The sequence below is a fragment of the Miniopterus natalensis genome, chromosome 2, assembly GCF_054644295.1.
Source record: "Miniopterus natalensis isolate mMinNat1 chromosome 2, mMinNat1.hap1, whole genome shotgun sequence".
NCBI classification, from domain to species: Eukaryota; Metazoa; Chordata; class Mammalia; order Chiroptera; family Miniopteridae; genus Miniopterus; species Miniopterus natalensis.
The window spans coordinates 167,136,297-167,161,892 of record NC_142082.1 but is presented as its reverse complement, the minus strand read 5'-3'; the positions used below and the strand labels follow the sequence as shown (position 1 = coordinate 167,161,892).

The 25,596-nt window shown below is 37.0% G+C and overlaps 1 protein-coding gene across 1 annotated transcript; it reads right to left on the bottom strand.

Annotated features, from left to right (window-relative positions):
• Window positions 1–1,300: 1,300 nt before the first annotated feature.
• CD163 (CD163 molecule) lies at window positions 1,301–24,973 on the bottom strand. The gene is made up of 17 exons (XM_016221748.2): window positions 24,863–24,973; window positions 23,620–23,706; window positions 22,255–22,578; window positions 19,305–19,625; window positions 13,991–14,311; window positions 13,182–13,502; window positions 11,062–11,376; window positions 10,651–10,965; window positions 9,932–10,024; window positions 9,536–9,850; window positions 8,291–8,611; window positions 7,262–7,570; window positions 6,670–6,702; window positions 6,355–6,462; window positions 4,899–5,009; window positions 3,935–3,987; window positions 1,301–1,625 (listed from the first exon to the last, which is right to left on the bottom strand). The coding sequence occupies exons 1-16, from the start codon at window positions 24,906–24,908 to the stop codon at window positions 3,965–3,967; spliced, it is 3,363 nt and encodes a 1,120-aa protein (XP_016077234.2). The 5' UTR covers window positions 24,909–24,973; the 3' UTR covers window positions 1,301–1,625; window positions 3,935–3,964.
• Window positions 24,974–25,596: the final 623 nt, after the last annotated feature.

Genomic DNA, 25,596 nt, shown 5'->3' with positions numbered 1-25,596 from the left:
GTCACAGGCACCAGTGATTAGGACTTGAACGTATCTTTTGGGGGAACACAATTCAACCCACAACAGTAATGTATCAATGCTGGTTTCTTAGTTTTGACAAGTGTTCCATAGTAACGTGAGGTGATAACATTAAGGGCAATTGAAATGGATGAGCAAGTGGGAACTATCTTTGCAACTTTTCTGTAAACCTAAAATTATTTTAGAATAAAAAATGTATTAAAGAAAGAAATGAGAAGTGTATCTTTGTGAAAGCTATGCTTATAAAATGTTTGAGGAAATGAGAAAGCTCTCCTATACCTGTGAATGCAAACATAGTCTCTTGATATCACTGCAAATCACATACTAAGCAATAAGAGGGGGGAGGCGGTGGGCATTATTATTAACGTTCTAATAATGGTGGAAATTCTGAAAGTATTGTCAATTTTCATTTACCGCTTACTAGTGTACTAATAAGGAAATATTTTAGTAATTGATGTCTCATACACAATTTTGGTAAAATAAATCTAAATACAGGTAAAGACTCTATGTTACATATTACTTTAAAATATGTACATAAAGATTTATGTTAATTGTTATATATGTTGGATTCCTAGGTGTATATGCTATAATTGGATATATATACTTACACACATACGTATATGGTACCTGACATTGGGTACATAGTACATGGCATATAATTTGGTATTTAAAGACCTGGCAAATAGTAGGTCTTTGTTGAATTGATAAGGGGTGAGAAAGAAATGAAAAGTGAAACAATATGTTTCTACAAGATAGTTGCTTTGAAGCCCTTAATGCCAGAAAAGGGTATATGCAATACCCGAATAATGAGAAAGAATTAAAAACCAATTTGCATCTAGCATTTACTCAAATTGAACAATAGACTCTTAGCTTAGTGTTGAATTACTATAACTCTTATTTATGTTTATATGAAACATAGAAAAGTGATTTTTAGTAAAATATGAACTTTCATTATAATAGTTGTATAGAAAAAACATAATTTATGCATTTATTTCAGTTTCAGTTTTACTGTCCTAAGAAATGAAGAAGTGAGCCATTGAGTCTTTGTTTCCTTACCAGCTGTTGCTGTGCATTTTTTTGTCTATGACCAGAATTACAGTAACAAAAAGCAATTAAAGAACCAATGAGAGCCATGTCTTGCAGAGGTAACCATATGTTATTAACAAACACTTCAATTATCACTAACTTTCCTTTTCTAAAAAGCAAAAAACAAAAGTAAATTTGTTTTGATTTAGTAATAAGAAGAAAGTTATTATTTAAACAAAACTATAAAAATATGTATAATATTAAAATAAAAACATTGTCAAATGAAAAAACATCATATTATATTTATGAAACTAAAAAAAATCAGAATGCCCACTAAAAAATTCATAAAGTCAAGAACAAGAGGTTAAGACAAGCTTAAATCAGCAATACTCATTTTTATTTACACCCCCCCGAGAGTCTTATATACAACTTTTAATAGTCACATTCATCAATTTAATTTTTATAAATTCAGCAGCAGTCTTTGGAATCCTAGGAGAAAAATGACTGTATTGTGATCTTCAGTGAACCAGGTAAATTCTTGCTCCATTCAACAGTCCAAGTCATCAGTCTTAAAGGCTGAACTAAAGCCATAAATAGAAAAACTGTTATATTCTTCTTTATATGCACATGCTTAAAAGAATTACATTATAATGTAATGTAATGTATTACATTATCACACACACACACACACACACACACTCACATATATTAAAAAGCACACTACTTTCCTGAACAGAAAACTTAAATGTAACTATTTTCACACTTCAGTGTATATAAGTATTATTTCTATTCCATAGAACTACAGTGGTGTTCAGAAATGCTATTTTTAAAAGCACCCCCACATGATTCTGAAGCAGTTCTTCAGCAGTGATTACTATTTAAGGAAAAAGTAATTTAAACATTATTTATTATATCAGAATAATATTTATGTGTTTGAGATTATAAATCAAAAGTCATTCATAGCCCTTCTCAGCTTATAATAGTGTTAGAATTTTTAAATGTTTCTTTATACATATGAATGTATAATTTTATAGATAGATTTAATTCTATTCAATAACATGAACACATAGATGGAATGATATTATTGCATTTTCATGAATGGTTTTTCCCTTTTTTAGTTTTTCCATAATTTTTCAGCCACTACATGACTGATTGCCATTTACTTTGTTTCCAACTTTTGTCACTACTAAGAACACGGCAAAAAAGAATCCTTTATATATGTTCTTACATACTAGTGTCTTTATCTGTATGGAAAAAATTCTCAGTGGCAAAATAGCTGGGTCAAAGGATCTGTGAAGTATTAAAACTTTTTTCTCCAGGATTTTTATTTTTAAAAAATTTTTAAATTTCTTTATTGTTAAAAGTATTACAGAAGTACCCCTTTCCCAAGCATTAATTTTTTTCTTTAAATAGAAGTTTCCATGTTGCTTTCTCCAAAGGCTACCACACTTCTTATTTCCAATAGCAATGTTTGAAATTACATTTTTCTCTGTAATCCCACCAGCAATACATACTGGTGTTTTAAAATATTTTTTGGTCTGATTTATATAAAGTGACATATCATCATTAGTCATAATTTGAATTGCCTAGACATACTGATGAATTTAAGCATTTTTAATTGCCTGTCATTTGAAATTCATTTTTTATGAGTTGTCTTTTCATAGCTTTCTCAATTATCCATTAGGTATTGTATTTGTCTTAATAATTGATAAGATATGTATGTGTGTGTAAAATTTACATACATATATTTACCCTTTCCATGCAACATACAAGTTATAGGTGCTCTATGTGTCTATATATGATATTAACACTTTACATTTATATAGTTTTAAGAGTTCTAACTTTTATCCTTTGATTCAATGTGTATTTCTTATATATATATGTAATTCTTATATATATACATATATATATAAGAAATATATAATATTTCTAAAAAGACCCTTACTTTTGAAAAAACAGAAAATGTACCCACTCATTTCATCACCTTTATTTTTTGATGTATAACTTAGCAAATTTCTTGCCTTGTTCATTTCCTTGTTGTTATATTTTCCTCATGAAAGCAAACTATAAAAAACAAATCTGATCGTGTCTTACCCCAGCTTAATCTTCCAAAGCCCACCACCTCCCCAAGAGTCCCTAAAATAAAATATAGATGTGAAATGGAACAGATAAGACCATTCATTGTAGGGCTCTATGCAGCCTTTCCATCTTAGGTCCACATTACTTCCCCTCCCTCCACATAACCTCCCCATATTCCTACCTACTTCATTAAACAATCTTGTCTTTGTCAACAGTATCTTTAATTTTTGCATCTTCAGTGCTCAGGATACCACTTGTTCATATATGTTCAGTATATGTCTTTGAATGAAAAACTTATGTTTCCCAAAGGTGTGCTTCTCTTTTATGCCTCCGTATTTTGTACATACCATGTCCTTTCCCTGGACTGGTCTGTCAGTCATCTCATGTTCAACTTGAACATTACATCTTCTTCACAATCTCTCCAAACTTTCCTAAGCAAACTTTCTATATCCCTATGGTATCTTACACTTACCAGAACATGCATTATACAACCATAAATATGTCTTATTTCTTTCTTGAAATGATCCCCATAATACATTTAAAAGATTTATTCATATTTATTTACCCAGTTTCTACTTAGCTCCATGATGTACCATTGTTATGGCTTAGGGTATATATATGTAACTGAAAGGTGAACAAGTCAAAGTAATAAAAATCTGTTATATGTTCTCTATATGAATATGCATACATAAACATATATACATGTATATAAAAATATATGTGTATATACATTCTTTCTAATACCAGAGGAGTTCTCATTTTTTCAAAGGAGTGTACTTGTTTAGAATGATGATGAATAAATTTTCCTCACCTCATTAGGTTATAACTCTCATCTTCCTTTTCAGTGGACTTCAGAATGGTCCCCTTGGAAGAGAATTGGACACAAAAATTAGTCTAGCAGCATTAAAACCATCTGACTCATTGGAGTTTTCTGAATGGAAGAAAATAATTACTAGGAAATAAATCAGACCTCCCTTCAAGTGCTTTAGAAGCCCTTTGAACATCTAAAAACACCATCTACAATTAGGAAGGAAACAAGTGTGATTGAGGGGGCACAGAAAGTCTTTCCCATGTCTTAAATACTATGTTCCTGACATAGTTGCAGCAAAGACCAAATCCCTTGGACTGAAGGAGTGAGGCAGGCCCTTGTCAGAAGGTAAGGACTATTGAGACGGCTCTGAGCCTTCATGGGGTAAGAAGGTATTTGGATATTTCCCCCAAACCAACAGAGTTATGCTTCCCAGAGGCAGAATTAGTGCACTGGTGCTAAACCGAAGTCTGAGGACAAAGAAAGAGAATTGTGTAATGGGAAATAAAGCTAGTCCTGTGAACAGTGATGGCCTCTGACCGGGTAAAGATACAGAAAGTGCAAGCTTTTAGGACTTTAGGAAAAATATGATAGATATCAAGTTAGAGAAAGGAAAGTAGCAGGAGTGAGAATGGAAGAAACTACAAAAGAGCTATATGAAAAGTTAAACTACATTTTAGAAGGTTAATTTCTGTTTAATAAAATGAAGTCCAAGTCATATATTCTGCTATATGGGTCTTTGTACCTCTGTCAGAAACATAGACCTCTTAGTCAGTAGTCTCCCCATGACTGCAATTTTTATGTCCTCTAAGAATAATTTTCAGTTCATTCCTGTCTTCTTCCTTTTATGCATCATATGCTTCCTGTTACTACATGTTTGAGGTTTCTTTCCACTGCTAAGCAAAGTAGAATGCTTCAGCCTACTTGTCTGAACCCCAGGGCTATAGACACTTAAGGAACCACAGACCTGAGGAGTTCAGCATGTCCAGGTCATCTGCTTTCAGGCAAGAATTCATTTCCCGGTATTGAATTTGGTGGATAAAATGTTCTCCTCTTGAGGAAACTGACAACAGACATCCTAAGTTAGAAATCAGCAGAAAATAATAAAACTCCCTCCGTCTGTGTGCTTTTTCTAGCAGTGCAAACATACCCAATCTTCATTCATACCCTTGTCTTGTTTCCATACCATTCTACCACCAAGCTAAAGCTATTGCCATCACAACCAAGGCACCCAGCAGTTTTGTGTGTTTTTTTAAATTCATTGGAGATTTCCTAAAATTTCACTAAAATCGATCTTCCCTCCATTCTCACTATAAAGTCTTTTTCATCTTTCATCCCAACTATTTCAAAATGTAATCCTTGTCAGTAATGTGGTCCTCCTTCAATCCCTCATATATCCTGTTGCCCAGAACTTCCTAAAGGCTGCTTGACTATTTCACTCCCCTCCGTAATACTCTTTAATGACTATTCTTCTTACCATGGGATACAGAACTTCCTAAGTTCTTCCCTCTTCTCCAGCCTTATCAGTAGCTTCTCTCCTGAAGTTCAACTTTTAATCCCCACCAACTCCTGCTCCCCAAACAATAAATGTGGCATCCTTTAAGCTTCTCCACACTTATATGGAGTTTTCTCTCTCCCTATAACGCAGTTCTTTGAACTCTTATCTCCAAAATTTGTCTCAAATGCCTCTCAGAAGCCTCTGATATTCCCTGTTCCCTTTCGGTTATTCTCTTCTCTGTGCTGCTTTTTTTCTCATTCATATAAATGTATAATACTACACTGCAATTTATTTGTTTACATAGATAGCTCTTCCACTAGACTTGAAATTCCATGAAGACAAAAACATTTGATTATCCATGTCTGTATCATCAGATCCTAGGCACATTGCTTGACAGAACAGTAAAATCAATAATAAGTATATAGTAAAAGCAAATAAATGTTGGGCAAAAAAGGATTCACCTTAAATCATATAAACATATTTATTCTAAACTATCAATTCTATAATGTCCCAATTAAACATATAGATGGAGTACAGGAATCATCAATACAACTTAGGCCCCTTTCCTTTCCTTTCCTTTCCTTTCCTTTCCTTTCCTTTCCTTTCCTTTCCTTTCCTTTCCTTTCCTTTCCTTCCCTTCCCTTCCCTTCCCTTCCCTTCCCTTCCCTTCCCTTCCCTTCCCTTCCCTTCCCTTCCCTTCCCTTCCCTTCCCTTCCCTTCCCTTCCCTTCCCTTCCCTTCCCTTCCCTTCCCTTCCCTTCCCTTTTTTCTGAAATCGCGTTCACTCTTTTTGAGAAACTGCTTAAGCCTCTTGTAGGCTCCATCTTTCTGGCCATTTGATACTTGAATCTAATATTTTTTTGTTTTTTACACCAAAAACTTTCTTATCCCATAAAACATTAGAGAGACCATAATTTGGCTCAGACCTGTAAGTTGCTGTAGCTGTCTTCGCTTCCAAAACCACAAGAGGAACACGATGAGACCAACCAACACAATGGCCCCAAGGACTCCAAATACAACAGGGGCTTTGTTACCTAAGCACAAGTAAATAGCACAAGAGATGAGAATGTGTAAGCTGAAAGAACTGGGTCCCTAATTACTATCCTTCTCTTAGGTTATATACAGGATCACTGAAGTAAGTTTGATATCCTCCAAACTTCTCCTGACCTAAAGTCTCTTAACAAGAGGGATTCTAAATAATGCAAATAATTGGTCTCATGCCCATAAACCCCATGATATACCTGTGGCATTTGATGTCTCTTTGATTGCATTGCCTGTAGGAGAAAAAGAGGAGACTCATTTCTAAGGGTAATATATAGAACAAATAGTTCTGTTTCCGAACACTTGAAACTTATATAATGTTATTAACTAATGTTACTCCAATAAATTTAATTAAAAAAAGAATATATAGGACCTGGTGACTGACTTGGGGAGGTGATAGATAAGAGGAAGAAATCCAAACTGGAGATTTGGATGGGCGGTGGTACCACTTCCTGGATTAAGGAATATAGATTTTATTGAAAAAATTTTTTACTTTCTACATGAGCCTTTAGTGCCTCTCAGCCAAGCAAACTACTCCTTGCCACCTAAAACTATGCTACTCTTCTCTTTCTTCCCTCTGCACAGGGATACAGGTAAGCAATATGCTTTTCCTTGGTGAAAGCCAATGTACAACAAGAAATATTTTCATCATTTCTTCAGACTTGAAACATCATGATTCTCTCCCCACTAGATCCCTATGTTGACATATCCAGTCTTTACATGATACACTTGACTGCTCACACCTTCTTTGCTACCAGAGATTCCAACTTAGTCCAGTATCCCGGCACTCACCTGAGCATATCACAGCAGCATCTTCCTTGTGTCCACAGTCACTGTGCCCCCAGGGTTTGGCAGGACAATCCCACAAGGAAGACTCATTCCCTTTGCACTTGACTTGATTGAGCCATATGGGCCCAGTCCCCTGACCAAAAGCCGCCTCTTTGAGTGCCTTCAAAGCTGAGCCACAGCCCAGCTCTTGACACACCACCTGAGCATTGTCAAGGTTCCAGGAGTCATCACACACTGTCCCCCAGGAACCTTCGTGCCAGATCTCCACACGTCCAGAACAAGTAGTGTTTCCTTCTTGAAGTCTTATCTTGTCTGAAAAATCAGAGACCCCAAGGTCATTTCTGAGAAGACAAAAACTCCTAAGAGGTCACAGGGGAAAAGAAATATTTGAAACTCTTTTTAAGACTCTATTTTAAAACTTTGCTCATTTAATGTGCATTTAAAAAAATATTTGAACAAAATATATCTTTTATGAAAACACATGTCTTTTCAGCAAAATATTTCATACCAGACATAAGAACATTAGTGTGACTCAGGAAATGTCAAATAAATAACAATAACATTATATAATGTTAAGTTTTCTCAAATAGAAAAGAGCTTGGGAGATTGCCAGGTACATAAAAAATTTCTTCCAGTTTATAAAGATGGAGAATGGGGAAATACTTTAGGACTGATCTTTGTGACTGCTTCTTTTTTTATATTAGTATATCAAAACAATATTTGAAAGAAAAATTGGAAAGGTAAGGTAGACCATTCAATATTCAAATCTTGAATCACATATTTTCTGCTCCTCATTTGTTCACAGAGAAAGAAATTGAATAAAACTTTCAGGAAGGCCATGGGGAATATAAATAGTCTATGAAAAAATGATCTCTGATCTTGAAAATCTATAGGTCAAATTAAATAAAATCAATTCTACTGCTCAGGTAGAAGAGATATTAACTAGAGTTTACTCCATTACTACTTAATGAAGACAGAATATCATAGTGGAGTCACAGAATGGCATTTTCATATAGGCCAACAAATACTCACTGGCACATGTGATCCAGGTCTCCTCTGAAGGGCTTGCCAGTCTCCACTTCCATGGAGATGATGGGCATGTCCATAATGTGTTAGGTCCTTTAGGACACTGAACATTGTCCACCCACATGTATCTGGACATTGCCTTGGCTGAAGATGCAGGGCTGATGCTTCCCGTGTCTGCACAGCCCAGCTGCCTGCATACCACCTCCACAGTGGTTGAAGACATGTCACTCTTGCCAATGCTGCCCCAAGATCCGTTGTAAAAAAGTTCCAGACGTCCTGCACAGGCCTCTGTGCTGGTTTCACTGGTCAGTCTCAGAGACAAGAACTCTGGGGTGAAGTACAGAGTTAGTAGTTGCACCTTCTCTGAAAATTCACAAGACTCCCTCCCTTTACTCTGATGTGAGAATGACTTCAAAAATAGGTAAACTATGTCAATTAGTAGTGCTTCTTTAGTAACTGCTGGGTGATTTAGTAGATTTTAGTAAATATAGTATTTTACTATACCTTCTGCTTTTCCAGTCTCGGCTTGTGTACATTACCTTAAAATGAAATAGTTCCCTTTCTGATATGTTACAGTTTTGTTGCACATGTTCTCTACCAAATTTGTATCATTAAATGTGACTAATATCCAGATCACTCCTGGCATATAGAATTTTCACTTCCCTAAGTTACTGAGTCATAGCACTGTTTTTCCCAATATATTATAACTGAGTACATTTTTCTACTTCATAATCCTTTCTAAAGCTTGCTATGTATACAAAGCGAGATCAGTGGCCTCTTATGGCAAATAAGTCTCATATGTGTTCCTATGACAAATAAGTCTCATTTGTCATGGAAAATTACTTGGGCATGGTAATTATCTTTTTCTCTGTAGAATGTAGCAGTGATGTATTTCTTCTTGTCCCTTTAAATCTGCTTCTTTCTTAATACAGTAATTATCAGGTGGTGCACTGAATCTTTACCCAATATCCAGCTCCACATATATTTATAGAAGAACTTCTCATTATTAGTTTTGTTGTCATTTCCATGATCTGCAAGCTCATTTGTGAATTTTTCTCCTGACTTTATACTACCTCGCACAGGAGGTAACATAATTAATCAAGTCTATACTTCTGGGATCCTGACTCTTGCAACAGCTTCCTCTGTACCTACTTTTCAGGGAATTCTCTCAGATTAATATCCCCACTACCCTTTGCCTTACCTCAGTCCTTCCTTATGTGAATGTGACCAGAGGTTACGTGCAGAACTTACCTGAGCAGATAACTCCGGCATCCTCCTTATGCCTGCAATTGTGCCGCTTCCAGCCATGTGAAGGGCACTGCCAAATACGAGCTTCTTTTCCATTGCAGTTTATCTCATCCAGCAAGATAGGCCCTGTTCCTTCCCCAAAATAAGCAGAACCAGTGGCGTTAATGGCCACTCCACAGCCCAGCTGTCTGCACACCACGTGGGCATCCCTCAGGTCCCAGCTGTCATCACAGATGGTGCCCCAGGAGCCCTCATGATAGATCTCTATTCTTCCAGCACAGCGACCACTTCCATTTACCAGGCGAAGTTGACCACTCTCTGGAAAGTGAAAGTAAATGATTAATAAAATGCATTCCTAAGGATTGAGATCATTTTTATAGATTGGTCACTGATTCTCACCTATGCAGGCAACAGCACTTTCTTCTGAAATGGTAGAACTTGTTGGGTTCAAAGATGATGAATTGCACGGGGATAGTATCTGACTCTGGTTTCCTGCAAACACCAAAATGCTCAGTCATACAAGATTCAAAAGGTAGGATGAGACCAGCCGGGTATGGCTCAGTGGTTGAGCATCAACCTAGGATCCAGGCAGATTGAGGTTCGATTCCCAATCAGGGCACATACCTGGGTTGTGGGCTCAATCCCCAGTCGGGGGCGTGCAGGAGGCAGCCAATCAATGACTCTCTCATCATTGATGTTTTTATCTCTCTCTCCCTCTCCCTTCTCTCTCTGAAATCAATACAGATATATTAAAAAAAAAAAAAAAAAAAGGGTAGGGTGAGGAAAGGAGGCCAGAAAAAGTATTAGACAGATGAGCTGAGAACAAAAATAGCTTTAGAGGGAAAGAAACAGGGACAGGTCAACCAGGCAGGGAATTAATCAGGCGCTTTGAGAAGGGCTGGCACATGGTAAGCGATAGATAACTATTAGATCCATGACAACTAAGTTTACACTTTCTCTAAAAAGGCAAATGAGGTTAATATCCCGGTACATTTCTCATGATCCCTCACAATGGATCTTTCCCTTTTACTTTTGTTCTTCATCCTTATAGGTACTCCTGCTCTTAAGGCACAACATCATGGGAGAGGCTTATCATTGGCTGCCCTTGATCCTCTTACCTGAGCAGATTACAGAGGCCACTTGCTCTGCTGAACATAGTGATGCACCCAGAACAGTTACAGGACAATCTCCAATGTGTTTCTCAGTTCCAGTGCAGTAAAACATATGCCTCCAGACCTGACCTCTTCCTTTCCCAAAATGTGCTCTTTCTGGGATAGAAAGGGCAATTCCACATTTAAGCTGCTGGCACAAAACATGGGCATCTTCCATGTCCCACTGAGAGTTACAGAGAGCTCCCCAGGTCCCTAGAACCTTGAGCTCCACTCTTCCTTCACATGGGGTCTTGCCATTCACCAAGCGGATTTCTGTGTATCCTGGAAGGAAACAAGACTTTAAAAAGATGCTTTGATTATATAACCCTACTCTCTTCCAAGAAAGGGAACAAACTGAACATGTTCTCTGAGTCTTACTCGAGCAGACTACTCCAACATCTCTGCTGTGGCTGCAAGTCCCATCTGGGCGGGGTGCTACTGGGCAGAGTGAAAGATGGGACTCATGCCCCTCGCACTGGAATTCTTCAGTCCAGATCTGTCCAGTTCCTTCTCCAAAGTAAGCTCCCCCCAGGATAGAGATGAACGTGCCACATTGTAATTCCTTGCACAGCACACTGGCAGCTTCCAGAGAGAAGTCAGAGTCACAGACGGAGCCCCATGTGTCGCCATGTTTCACTTCAACACGACCAGAACAGGGAATGTCCCCGCTAACCAGTCTGGGTTCCCTGTGGGCTGAAAAATAATATTTCAGTGAGACATAAAGTAATTTCAAGATTTCCTTTCATGATGGACGCGAGGAAGGGAGTGAAAAGTGAGAAAGGGAGGCCAGGGTGCTCAGTGACCTTCCATACTTGTTCCTTTTGGCTCCTCTGCCTAGAATTGGACATAGCAAATTCTAGACCTCCCCATTCCTCATTAGACCAATTTATCTGAGAGAATTCTGAAACTTTGCTTCCTGGAACGAACCACTCTTAGAGGCATGATAGCTTTTGTTTTCTGTATTTTCCTTACGTTGTTCATAACATTGGAGGCCACAGATAATGTGTAGTCACTCTGTCTCTTAGCCCTGTACTCATTCCTCCAGCTACTGCAATCTGGGATCTGCACCAGCCCTTTCAAAGGTTTTATGAGAAGTTTTTCAATATACTTCCTGTTTTCAAAATGAACATCAGACCTCTTTTTCCCTTTGATATGTTGCACTTGATACATGAGACATTTCTTTCTCCTGTTTCTCCTCTTTCCTGCCCGACAGAACCTTTCATGAATGCCTTGACTGAAGGTTCTATCCTCAACTTCCCGATCTCATCAATGGACATCTTCTCTTAATTGCCAATAAATGCTTTCATTTATACTTTTCTCTTTAAATTTATATTCATAAACATATCTACCTGGACATCTGGAACTTTGGGTGTTCAAAATGGAATGAATTATGTATTGACAAGTCCACTGTATTCTTTACTCACTTAATGATATCTAGACCAAATTAGAATGACCTGAAATTGAACCACTCCTTTATCCACCATAAATGTAATAATAATGATAGTAGTGAACACTAAGTGAGCACCTATTATATATGGCATTTTACTAAGTATTTTACAAACATTATTTCATCTTTACAATTGACTTAGAAAAAAATTATTAATATCATTCCAATATTACAGATAAGAAAACTGAAACATAGAGTGCTGTAATAATTTGCTAAGTTCATACAGCCAGTTAGTGAAGGGCTAGGATTTGAAGTTAGGCAGTATATTCCAGAACCTAGAATCCTGACTCTCACAATACACTGCACAGGTGGAAAGTCACCACTCTGTCAGTCTTCTAGCATATTTCTTCTGCATAATTTTTGTTATTGCTTTAATGTAACTAGTCATCATATATCATGTAGTCCTTTGCAATAGCTTCCTAAGTGGTCTCTCTGTTTCTAAGTTCTTTTCCTAAAAAATCTATGACATGATTACAAATATATTAATTACATTTCAAACATTTTCACATTATTTTTTTGTCTTCAAGATAATTAAATATTTCTTTACTATTTATACAATAATTTATCCTTTCAACAAATATTATTAATCGCCTACAATGTTTTAGGCATTTGAGTAGGTTTAAGGGTCTATCACAGAGTTCAGTCTATCAGTGAAGACCAATAATACTAACGCTACTAATAATTATCATAACCATTTACTGATCACTTGATGCGTAATCCTGTGAGGTAGGTGTTTTTGTTACCACCATTTTTCTTTTGAGGAAATTGCAGCAGAGACCTTTGGTAGATTCCCCAACATCACTCACCTATTAAAATTAAGGAGAAATGATAAACACTAATAAGTTAGAATACTTGAAAATACTGTATGATGTTACCTGAAAAGCCTTAATATCTATTACTCTATCCATCATACCCAATGCTCCAGCCTAAAGATGCTTGGGCATACCATAATTTTTCATGCTTTTGTGCATCTGCAGAAAGTTTTCTATCTACTTATAATGCATTTCCCAACCTCAAGTCAAACTTCTTAACATATTGATGAAAGTCTTACCTGAGCAGGTAACTTTGGCTTCTTCATAGTGATCACAAGTAAGTCCACCCCACTGCCAGTTCTTGCAGTCCCAAAGAGAAGTTTCATTTCCAATACAGGTAGTTAAAAATAGCCACATGTTTGTTGGCTTAACTTTGGAATACGTTTGATAGGATATTTTGAGTGCAGATCCACATCCCAGCTGCCTGCAAACCACATTAGCTTCTTTCAGTCCCCAGTTTCTGTCACACACTTTCCCTGCTAGTTTCTGAATTTCCACCTCTACTGTCCCAGCACAGCGGCTGCCTCCTCCCACAAGTCTCAGTTCCAGATCTGATCCATCTGCAAAAGAAACATAAACTTAAGCTATAGATATATGTGGGGGTTAACTCCCAAAGGATTTTTTAAAAATCTTGCTCCTTCCCAGATACTGAGACACTGGAAATTATGGCTTACCCATGTTATGGCTTTTCTCACAGCCATAGATCATAAGTTTGGTTAGAAATGAGATGATAATTTCAAGGGTTAATAAAAACTGTCAATGGCAGAAAAATATGAACAAGACAGATATTTTAAAAAGAGCTATATCATTTTCTATTCCAGAGCTCTAGGTAGATTTAGAACCTAATAGCAGTAAGAATAATTATTACAGAAAATTGCATCAGACGACCCTCCAAACTAGTAGAATAAAGAAAGTGTTAAAGATTCATCACAACTGTAAAACAAATTTCCAACAAAAAAATTATTCAATGTTTTTGTCTCTCACACCTCATACTTATCCTTACTCCTAAAGAATACAGGTCCTTCCTTCTGTTTTTGTTTTTACTTACCTGAACATACGACACCAGCATCTTCATAATGATTGCAATAATGCTTTCCCCACTCATGGTGTCTGCAGTGCCAAATAGCAGATTCATGTCCATGGCAGGAAACACTGTCAAGCCAAATGTGTCCAGTTCCCTCACTGGCATTAACTCGACCAATGCCAGTGATGGCAGTTGGGCATTCGAGTTGCCTACATGCCACAGCAGCATCATTACTATCCCAGCCATCATCACACACTGTCCCCCATTCTCCTTGGAATTTCACTTCTAATCTTCCTGAACATGTACTGACTCCATCGACCAGTCTCAGGCTCAGATCTGTTCCATCTGTAAGAAGGACATAAAACAAGTCAGTGATAAAGAAGAGTAAGAGACTACTAGGTGGCTAAGTAGGTAAACTCTTGCTCACCTCCTCCCATGACCACATCAAAATTACAACTAAATTAGAAAACAAACATCATTGAGAAACACCTGAAGACTAGTTGAACAGAAATCCTATAACTAAGGATATAAAGAAGAAGCCATGTGATGAGTGGTAGGAGGAGTGGTGATGTGGAATGGGCAGGTCCCACACTCACAGTGTGGCAATTAAGAATCTGGAGGGATATTTTGGCTGCAGAAGTCCCCCTGAGGAAGGAAGTGTCCCAGCCTCACTCTAAGCTCCCCAGCCAGGAGGAGGAGTTCCCATAACATCTGGCTGTGAAAAACAGTGAGAATTGTGTCCAAGAAAGACAATGAGCTGCTAGAGACTGAGGCACTGCAAGTCATAAAGGGCCTGTGCACAGACTCACTTGCTCACAATCTCATTTGCTCCAAATTCCAGTGCAGAGGATGCATCTTGAAAAGTTTCAGGGTTGTAGGGAGAGAAACTAAGTTGGCTAACTTTAGGGTGAGAGCTGGAAGGGCAGGGGTTGGAGCAAGTCTGTCTGGGAATGGACATTCCTTTGTTGAACTCTCTTCCCACCCTGCCAGCCAGGTGCAAGCAGGCATGAAATCTGTGCTCTCCATTAATCTGGCTAACACCATTCTGCACCCTGGTGATTCCCTGAGACACTTCCCCACCCAACTAGCTCCTTTGGCCTGAGCCTCTTCCAGTTGCTCCTCCACACAAGTGGCCTGCCTTCGCATCCATTGCAGACTTTCCCCAAATCTCTTAAAGGTCCACAAACCCCAAACAAGCAGCGACTGGCCTCAGCTTGCTAAGTGGCCCTGAACCCAGCACAAGCGTCAACTGGTCTCAACTTACACTGTAACTCCCGTCAGGTGGTCCCAAGCCTGGCATAAGTGATGGCCAGTCTTGGCCTATAATGTAGCTGCAACTAGGGGGCCACAAGCCTGCACAAGTGGCAGCTGGCCTTAGTTTACAGCATAGCCCCTCCCAAGCATCTCCAAGCCCAGCACAAGTGGCAACCAAGGAACAGGTCACTTTGTAGGTTCTACCAAGAGGTCCCAAGGGAGACACAACTGGCAGATGACCTTGGCATACATAGGACCCTCAACCAGAAGGCTTTAAAAGTAACACATTCTTTGTAATTACAATAAAAACAAAAAGGGTGACACACAAATACACACACATTAGAGTGAAAAATAATGACAAAAACAAAAACGAGGGTGTGTGAGTAAAAATGGTAATGATTTTAGCATGTGTTTGAACCTAAATAATCATTAACTTAAAATAGACTACCACAAACATTGCTTAGTATATATGAAGCAAATGACAACCAAAACCTAAAAATCTATAAGAAATGTACAAAAAATAGAGAAGGAATCCAAACATAATACTATAGAAAGTCACCAACATAAAATCAAAGTGAGCAAAAGAATAAGAAAGAAACTGAGAACTACAAAAACAATCAGAAAACCATTAATAAAATGGCAATAACGACATACTTACCTATATTTTAAATGTATATGAACTAGAAGACATAGGATAGGTGAGTGAATAAGAAAACAGGACCCATGCATATGCTGTCTGCAAGAGGCCCACTTAAGATTCAAAGACATATAAATAGACTGAAAGTAAAGGAATGGAAAAAGATATTTCATGCAAATGAAATGGAAAAAAGAAATCTGGGTAGCAATACTAATATCAGACTAAATAGAATTTAAAACAAAAGCTATGCATGATAAAAGACAAAGAAGGACATCTCATAATGATAAAGGAATCAATCCAACAAGGTAATAACATCTCTTGTAAACATCTATGCATCCAATGTAGGAGCATCTAAATACATATACCAAATATTGAAGGGAGGGATCTATAGTAAAATAACAGTAGGGGATTTAACACCACATTGACATCAATAGGTAGATCTTACGGACAAAATCAATAAGAAACAATGGCCTTAAGTGACACATAAGACCAGATGGACTTAATTGATATTTTTAGGACATTTCCCCCAAAAGCAGCAGAATATATATTCTTTTCAAGTGCACATGGGACATTATCCAGGATAGATCACATGTTAGGTCACAAAATAAGTCTCAATAAATTTAAGAAAACTGAAATATCAAGCATCTTCTCCGACCACAATGGTATGAAAACTAGAAATCAATTATGAGAAGAAAACTGAAAACACACACAAACATGTGAGGCTGAAAAACGGCATCCAAATTGAAAAGATGCTCAGCATCACTAATCATTAGGGAAATGTAAATCAAAACCATGATGAGATATAACCTCATACCTGTCAGAATCGTTATTGTCAATAAATACACAAACAAATGTTGGCGATGATGTGGGGAACAGGGAACCCTTGTGCATTGTTGGTGGGATTGCAAATTGGCACAACCACTAAAAATTAAATATGGAATTACCATATGACCCAGCAATTCCACTTTTGGCTATTTACCCAAAGAAAACCAAAACACTAATTCGAAAAGAGATATGCACCCCTATGTTCATTGTAACATTATTTACAATAGCCAAGGTGTAGAAGAAACCTTGGTGTCCATCTATTAGATTAATATATAAAGGAGATGTTGTACATATGTATAATGGAATATTACTCAGCCACAAAAAAGAACAAAATCTTACCATTTGAGACAACATAGCTGGTCCTAGAGGATATATGCTAAACAAAATAAGCCAGACATAGAAAGACAAATACCATATTATTTCACTTATATGTGGAATCTAAAAAACAAAATAAACAACAAAACAGAAACAAACTCATAGATACAGAGAACAAATTGATAGTTGTCAGGATGAGTTTGGGGGTTAGGTGAAACAGGTAAAAAGGATTAAGAAGTACAAATTGGACTTTGTAAAAACAGTCATAAGAATGTATACTACAGCATAGGGAATATAGTCAATAATATTGTAATAACTATATAGAGTGTCAGATGGGAGCCAGACTGATCAAGGTGATTACTTCATATGTAGTTTAAATTTCTAACCACTACACTGTACAACTGAAACTAACATGATATTGTGTGTCAACTGTAATTGAAAATTAAATTTAAAAAAGAAACAACAAGAATAAGGAGACTGTAAGTAGCTGTATCTGAAATGAGTTAAGGAAAAATGGAAATATAAGGATAAAGAAAACAATGATACACTACTGTTGAAAATTATTAAGGATGTTGTGAAACTAATACAAAATAATATTGAATATAAATTGTATTGAAAAAATAAAATAACACATGGATGCACATAAAAGAAATGTTAAGAAAAACAAAACAAAAAATTTATTAAAGTAGGATGAAGGAGTGGGTCAGGCAAGAAGACAGGACTTCTCAGTAGAGAGAGCATGCACTGTAACTCCCTAACAGGAGTTCCAGGAGCTAAATTTTATTTAGTGATATGCTTATTTGACCACTAGAGTTTTTGTTGAAACTGATTTTGTTTTTCTTGTTAATTATACATTTGCATGTGTTTAGGTGGCACCCACACACTTTGGTTTGCCTCGATACTCAACACTCACTTTTGCCTCTGATTGAATTACTACCCACACTACCTGGTTGGTATATATTTGGCCCTTTTGTGACCAATTCCTTAGTTTAAAAGCAAAGCAAAGAGGAAAGAGACCTAACCCTTGTTGTTTTCACCTTCTCCCAATCAATATTCCCCAAAGAACAGAACTTGGTTCCGAGTGATATCCTATAATAGGTAAACGGGGTTTTTCCTCTGGCCGTTTTAGTTTTGTTGCCACAACACTGTTTATTGTGATTCCTCAGCGTGTATAAACCACACTGAGGAGAAAGGTGCTGGTTGGGACCTAGAAACATTTTGATGGATAAAGAAAACGGAAGGTTCAGACTGTGATTTTTTTCTACCCCAAATCTCTTTCATTTTCTTCAGCTAACAAAATCCCTATTTTCTGTAGGAATCCCATCCTTTGTGGTTCAGACAATAGACGGTCCGTTGTTCAATGGTCTGTTGTTCAACAACAACAAAAAGCCTATTCAAGAAATAAAAAAAGAGCCAGAACCCTGATGGCATTGCTTGAGTCCTTGAATTCAGCCATGCACTTCCTGAATTTTCCAGTTTTCTGAGTCAGTGTTTTCTTATTTCAAAATGAGTTTGAATTAAGTTTATTTCACCCCATCCCCACCCCCTAAAAAAAGATAGCTGGTGAATACAAGGACTTTTTTACTCTAACTATATTTTCCTAAATGTTCCTTGGGGTTCAAGACATACTAGATCTTCTTCAAACTAAGAACTCAAGTGAAAAAAACAGAATGTCATCCCTGCACATACAAATCCACTGTTCTGTCCCCTGATCAAGTATGGAACATAGAGTCTCTAGACAGACACAGTGCCTGCTCATCATACTAATACCACAGTAATAGCATGAATGCAATTTTTATAGGAAATCAACAATTTTGTTTAATCATTTGATTCTGTAAATTTGAACTAATAGTTTGGAAGGGGGTGGGTTAGTGTGGTTAAAGAGGGGACTTCTGTAGGTAGAAAATGATAAGAACGGGGGGTGGGAGGGGGGGTGGGCAGTGATTTGCTTTTAAATTCATCCAGAAGACAACATTTACTAGGTAAGCCTTTTCTTCTTTTCTTTTTTCTTCCCTGCTTTTTTTTTTTTTAATTTTTTTGGATTGAACTATTGTTTAAACATCTCCTTCAATTCTCATTACTTGAATCCCAGTTTCACTGTTAATCCTTCCTCCCTAATCTATCTTCATTTCAGTTACCCTAAAAACTCTGTGGGTGTCAGAACTGGAACCTGAAGTTAAGTAACAAAGCGACAAAAAAAGTAGACTTCATGATGTATTAAGAATTCAGGCTTTTAAGACTCTTAGCCATCCTCTCCTTTTTTTTGTTCTCTCTTGGAGAACAGAACAAACCCAGATCTGTCCTTACCTAAGCAAATCACTCCAGCATCCTCAGCATGATCGCAATTATGCTTTCCCCATCCTTGGTGCGTGCAGTTCCAGAGAGCTGACTCATTTCCATTGCATACAAGATCATCAAACCAGATTGGTCCTGAACCTTCTCCAAAATTAGCTGAACCAGAGAAACTGACAGCACTTCCACATTCAAGCTGTTTACAAACCACAGAAGCATGATCTATGTTGAAGTTATCATCACACACTGTTCCCCACTGTCCTTGGAATTTGACCTCTATTCTTCCTGAACACCGGTTTCCTCCATTCATCAGCCTCAGCTCCAGATCAGACCCATCTAGAGCAGAGAAAAGACCAGAATCTTTATTTTAACCTTTCTTTATCACAAACAATTCAGAGCATGAATAATTGTCTGAACTTGAACTTGAAATTAGGAAACAGAAGAAAAGAAAAAAGCATAAGTATGCATAATAGTTTGCAAGAACACTTTGTTGTATACTAAGTTATTAAAAATTGGGGGAAAAATCAGTTAAAAATAATTCATTTATTACCAATTTCTTGTGTAAACCAAAGGTTTTGTTTGTGTGGGTTTTTTTCCCACCCCCAAAGCATCTGGTACCATTTTTAGCAAAAACAGCTTTTTTATTAAGAAAATTTCTCTATACACTTTTCATTATATTTTCTATGAGGACTAAAATGCCTGAGAAAAGGAAATTTGGGATGAAATTTTGGGAAATATGAAAAACAAAATCTGTTTGTTTTTGAACAAAATGTTTAGAAACCACTTTTGAAAAAGTAATTCAATTTTAAAAGCTCTAAACTCCAGGCAAAGACTTCCACTTAACAAGATTTTTTTATTATTATGAATTATTAATAATAATAATAGCTCAAAATCAAAATATGCATATGCTTTCCCAAGTGTATCAGATATGTTCTCTTCTTTAGGCTTCACAACTTTAAGCATCATGTGTTATTACCACTATCCCTACTTTACAGATAAGCAAACTGAGGTTAAATAGCTGGCACAGGATCAAACACCTAGGATGGGGGGGGAGCAGTGTGGCACCAGAGTCTATTCTCCTTACAGTCATGCTGTATCCCCCCTGTGCACGTGATAATAATAAAATCTCCCCGAGAGGCAGAGGCTCCAAGGATTGAGCATTAATTGGGGTGAAGGATCTCAGAAATGCAGAAACTTCCTAAAACTAGTAAATTGAGTGGCTATGCACTGGTTGGAACATAAATGTGTAAACTTGTAAAAGCAAGTTTAAACAACTCCATCCCAAGGCATTAAAAGAAGAAAGGAAGAAGAAAGAAAGAAAGAAAGAAAGAAGAAAGAAAGAAAGAAAGAAAGAAGAGAGAAAGAAAGAAAGAAAGAAAGAAAGAAAGAAAGAAAGAAAGAAAGAAAGAAAGAAAGAAAGGAGGGAGGGAGGGAGGGAGGGAGGGGAGGGAGGGAGGGAGGGAGGGAGGGAGGGAGGGGGGGGAGGGAGGGAGGGAGGGAGGGAGGAAGAAAGAAAGAAGAAAGAAAGAAAGAAAGAAAGAAAGAAAGAAAGAAAGAAAGAAAGAAAGAAAGAAAGAAAGAAAGAAAGAAAGAAAGAAGGGAGGGAGGAGGGAGGGAGGGAGGGAGGGAGGGAGGGAGGGAGGGAGGGAGGGAGGAGGGAGGAAGAAGGAAGGAAGGAAGGAAGGAAGGAAGAAAGAAGAAAGAAAGAAAGAAAGAAAGAAAGAAAGAAAGAAAGAAAGAAAGAAAGAAAGAAAGAAAGAAAGAAAGAAAGAAAACAAGAGTTAAAAGTACTAGCTGCTGTTTCTTAGCTTAAAAAGTCCACTCTAGAGATAGCAATAATTATGGTGAGAGCCTGGCAATATTTATTATGACTTTTAACTTTGCTGTAGATGTTCGAGGTATATGTTACTATTGCTTTTCACTGAATATGATTAACGTAAAAGACAAGGGGGGGGAAGGGGAAGAGGGAGTGAAGGGGAAGGAGGTGAGGAGGGAGAAAGAAGAGAACTGAGTTGTGAAGGTAGAGAAGCAGTGAGCCATGGCTTTAATTTTTAACAAACTTATTACATACCACACTGTATCAGTAGCTTTTTATGTATTCTATATTGAGTCCCCAGGAACGGAGGTTTAGAAAGATTTAACAACTTGCTCAAAATAATAGCATTAATGAGGGGCTGAGCTGGAATTTAGCCCGGCATCTTCTAGATACTAGCCTTGTGATAATGCCAGTGCAGAGGGAAATGAGTTCTTTCTAAAGTCAGTCCCATGGAGGAGATGGCCTCTAAGAAAGTGGTCGGGAGGCGAAAGGGCTGCCTAAAGGTCAGCGAAGTGAACAAGGAGAGATGAGAAGTTCAGGAATCTGCACTGGGTCCGAAACTTAGGACCAGAGGACTTGTCAGCAGAAAGGTCTGACACATGATTTTCTGAGTTATTTAAGGTCAACTGAGATAAAAGTTATAAAATATTTTACAAATTAAAACCATCACATAAATAAAATGAATAACATTGTACACTGGGGAAAGCAATTATACTTTATGATACATCTTTCCTCCATAAAGAAGGATTAATACTAAGAATGTTTATTTCTTGGTTCAGTAAGTTGATTATCAGCTAGTGGACAAAAAGGTAATAATTTGTGGCTCAGTGCATGAAAGCAGCATGTTACTGGGAAAGAGGACAAGGAATTAACTTAGATATCTTGATATTTTTTATGTAGAGTAGGAGGTTATACTGAATATAAAACTGAAGCTAGTCACTACCTCATTGATAGAAGTTTTCAGAATCTCGATTTATTTTTTAATAGGACTTCATCATGTGTTTTCTGGTCTTTCAGCAATGAATTCGGTAATGCATATGTGGACTTGCTTACTTAGAGAAAACTGGCTCCTTTTTGTTTTTAACCCATCTACATATTTTTCCTCCACAAAGCATTTCATGTCCAGAGTTTGCCTTATGCAGGTCTTACCTGAGCAGGTTACTCCAGCATCCTGTTGGTGAGTGCAGTTACTATGTTTTCCCCATCCATCATGCTTGCAGTCCCAGAGAGCTGATTCATTCCCTCGACAAGAAACATGATCCATCCAAATGTGCCCAGAGCCAGCACTGGAATTAGTCCATCCAGTGGCTTTGATAACAGTTGGACATCCTAGCTGCCTACAAATCACAGAGACCTCCTCCATGCCCCAGCCATTATTACACACAGTTCCCCACTCCTCCTGGACTTTCACCTCCACTCTCCCAGAGCACTTGTTTTCACCAGCTGCTAGTCTCAGCTCCTTGTCTGTTCCTCCTGTAACAATGAGTAAAGGGAGCAGTTGGTCAAGATCCAAAGGGCAGGTAGAAAATTATTAGTCTTTAGATTACTTATTTATTTTCCAAATCCAGGTTTGAAAAATATTCCTGGACCCATCCATGGTACAATAGGAAGATGCAATTTCACAGGAATTCAAAAGCAAATATTGGTATCACAGGCTTCAAATTGAACAATGGCATGAACTGGTAAAGGTAAGTAACACAATTATATATATAATATATAATATGTAATTATATATTATACTATATAATATCTTTATTTTATGGCTGATAGTCCTTACAATATCAAGTTATATAATCTTCACGGAGAGTTTACTATTTAAATAAGATAGTACAAAATTTTAAAGGGATGAACTACGTAAGTTTCTCCAAAATCCCAAGATCAATAGAAAGAAGGCTGCTGGTGAAAAGACCAGTTACAAGGAATTTTATACCTATTTCACATATATGTAAAATAGTATAAATTTTAAAAATACTAGTTGAAATCTGGCAGAAATGTATCTACTTTAAATGGAAGTTGAGATGGATATACTTTCCAATTATCTTCTACTATAAAATAAATCCCCTCTCCCCTATATTCCTTCCAAATGTCTCAGCTACCACCTCATGATTATTTTAGCCACAAGAGAAACCTGTGGTATCCATCTTGCCTCCATCAATACAGTTTTAGATACATGTTGGCATTTGAATTTTTTCAAGTGTTCCAACATTTCTTTATCCCAATGATTCTGAGGTTTCTCCTACTCTGTATTGTTCCCTTTTTTTTTTTTAGCTAGACATTATTTCAAATCTTCAAGTAAAATGTATTTTTCCCAGTGAGAGTTTATTATTATTATTGTTTTGTTGATTTTTTTCTGCATCACATGGTTAAGTTCTTAGTTTGTGCATTTAATATCTGATCTTTTGAAACCATGAAGTATATTTTCAGATGCTATTTGCTTTCAGGAGAATTATTTGCTTTTCAATGATTCTTGTCAGAGTGGGCTAAGGCTGCAAGTAGATTTGACAAAGTACTCACCAAGAGAACCAGAGATCGAACAGGCACTAAGAACTGAGACCACAGCAATAATGAAGGGACTCAAATGAACAAAACTTCTTCTAAAGTCTGAGAAAAAAAGAAAGAGGGCAAAAGTATAGTCTTCCCTCAAAGAGACTTTGCAGAAGGCAGATGGTTTCAGAGGTTGGAGATTAACAAAGGACACACTGAGACAATAACCCCTTCCTTCTAAATGGCAAAGCAGACAGAAAAAAATTACACCCAGGATCATATAGTCTCAGTGAAAGAGCTTTGAAAAATATTCGTGTTTATAGGCAACCTAGATAGGGGTAATTATAAAAAAAACTGGGGATGGAAAAAGAATTGCAAGAGCAGACTTAAAACCTGGAAAATTCAAAAGGTATTAATGAAACTTAGAAGTGGGCAGTTCTTTCTGAAGGCACAGAGCAATATTCAACTAATGTTTCCCTCTCTAAGCCTACCTGATTCACATTGTTAGATGGTAAATTCCATGAAAAAATAGATTATTTCTCTCAGGATCAACATAATGTCACTGGTACCCAGCAACAGTGTTTGCTAAATAGTAGCTGAACAATACATTAATGGAATAAAGTAACAATGTTTATATTGGAAAAATCAAAATATTGGATCTTATCTCCAGATTTAGCATAAAATGCTCTTTAAAGCTGTTAGCACTTTCATTTCATCTTTCTACATTAACCTAACACTAATTTAAAAGTTAAAATGATGTCATAACCACACAGGAGCACTCAGTGATAAGTCACTGAATTTTGCACTTACAATGTGCACTTTCATATGACATGCTATACTTCAGTAAAAATGTTTAAAAAGTAAAAATTCTAAATAAGCTTAACACATCCATTTAAATCATAAAGTAGATTTTAACACTCAGGGTGCTATTCTAAATTTCTTCTAGGTAATCAACTTTCAATTAATAGTCATTCCTACATGTTCTATCTTTTCTAACAACTGTTGTTTTCATACTCAATGCAATTCAGTTCATTTTAGTTCTTTACTTAATTCCACCTCCGTAGTTTTACAAGACTGATGGCAAATCTCGTCTTTATGGCATATTTTCAATTTAGAATCTATGACAGATAAGAGGTACTGCCATATGAACTTAATGCTCTTTTCCCATTCCTTACTCTTCTAATGCGAATCACTCTTAAATCAGATCCATTGACTATCAGAATAATGTTATACTCAGTTGAAGAAAAAATGGAGAAAAACAAGAAGCTTTTACCAGGAGATCCAGAGTTTTCATGTAGCACCATTCTGAGTCTGTCCATTCCAAAGTCTTTGGAGTTCTAAATCTTCTATATTAGCCCCTAGAAATGTCCTCCTAAAGAGAAGATCCACTAAGAATTCTAAAATTCATCTCACTTCCACCCAGAAAAACAGAAGGCTGATTGGTGGAGGTGGAGCCAACCAAAAAAGGGAAATCATTAAAAGGGTGAAGTTCTCTTTTATACCCATGTTTTCTTTAATATGGGGCATAAAACAACCAAAGGAAATTGAGAAAGGTTCACCATAGATTTACCAAATTAAGGGGAAATATCACCCCATATATTGTTGTTGAATTGAAACTTTCAAATTTCTGCACTTCGTTTTAGACCATCAATTTTCAACCTTTTTCATCTCATGGCACACATCAACGAATTACTAAAATTCTGCAGCACACCAAAAAAAGTTGTAGTTTTTGATGATCTGAAAAAAAAAGTTATAGTAGGTATAATTTTGATTCATTCACACCAAACAGATATTGTGTTGGCTGTTGTCATTTTTTTATTTGACAATCTAAGGGGAAAGAGGTCAGTGCCCCTCACCCTGGAGGCTTGGGGATGGAGAGGAGAAGTGAGACAAAGTCTCAAGGGAGAAAAGAGAACCGGGCTGCCTCTTCCCAAGAGCGCTGCAACACGGGAGAAAAGCTGTGAACACCCATGAGTCCCCGGTTTCGATGTAGACTCCTTTTAATTC

What these genes read in the sequence shown, in the direction of transcription:
- CD163 (XM_016221748.2), bottom strand. Translation starts at nt 24,908, where the DNA reads ATGGACAGACTCAGAATGGTGCTACATGAAAACTCTGGATCTCCTG. An exon ending in TTCGATCTCTGGTTCTCTTG is followed by an intron (nt 22,579 to 23,619) that starts GTGAGTACTTTG and finishes TCATTGTTACAG; the next exon opens with GAGGAACAGACAAGGAGCTG. An exon ending in TGCTGGTGTCGTATGTTCAG is followed by an intron (nt 13,503 to 13,990) that starts GTAAGTAAAAAC and finishes TTTCTTTTGCAG; the next exon opens with ATGGATCAGATCTGGAACTG.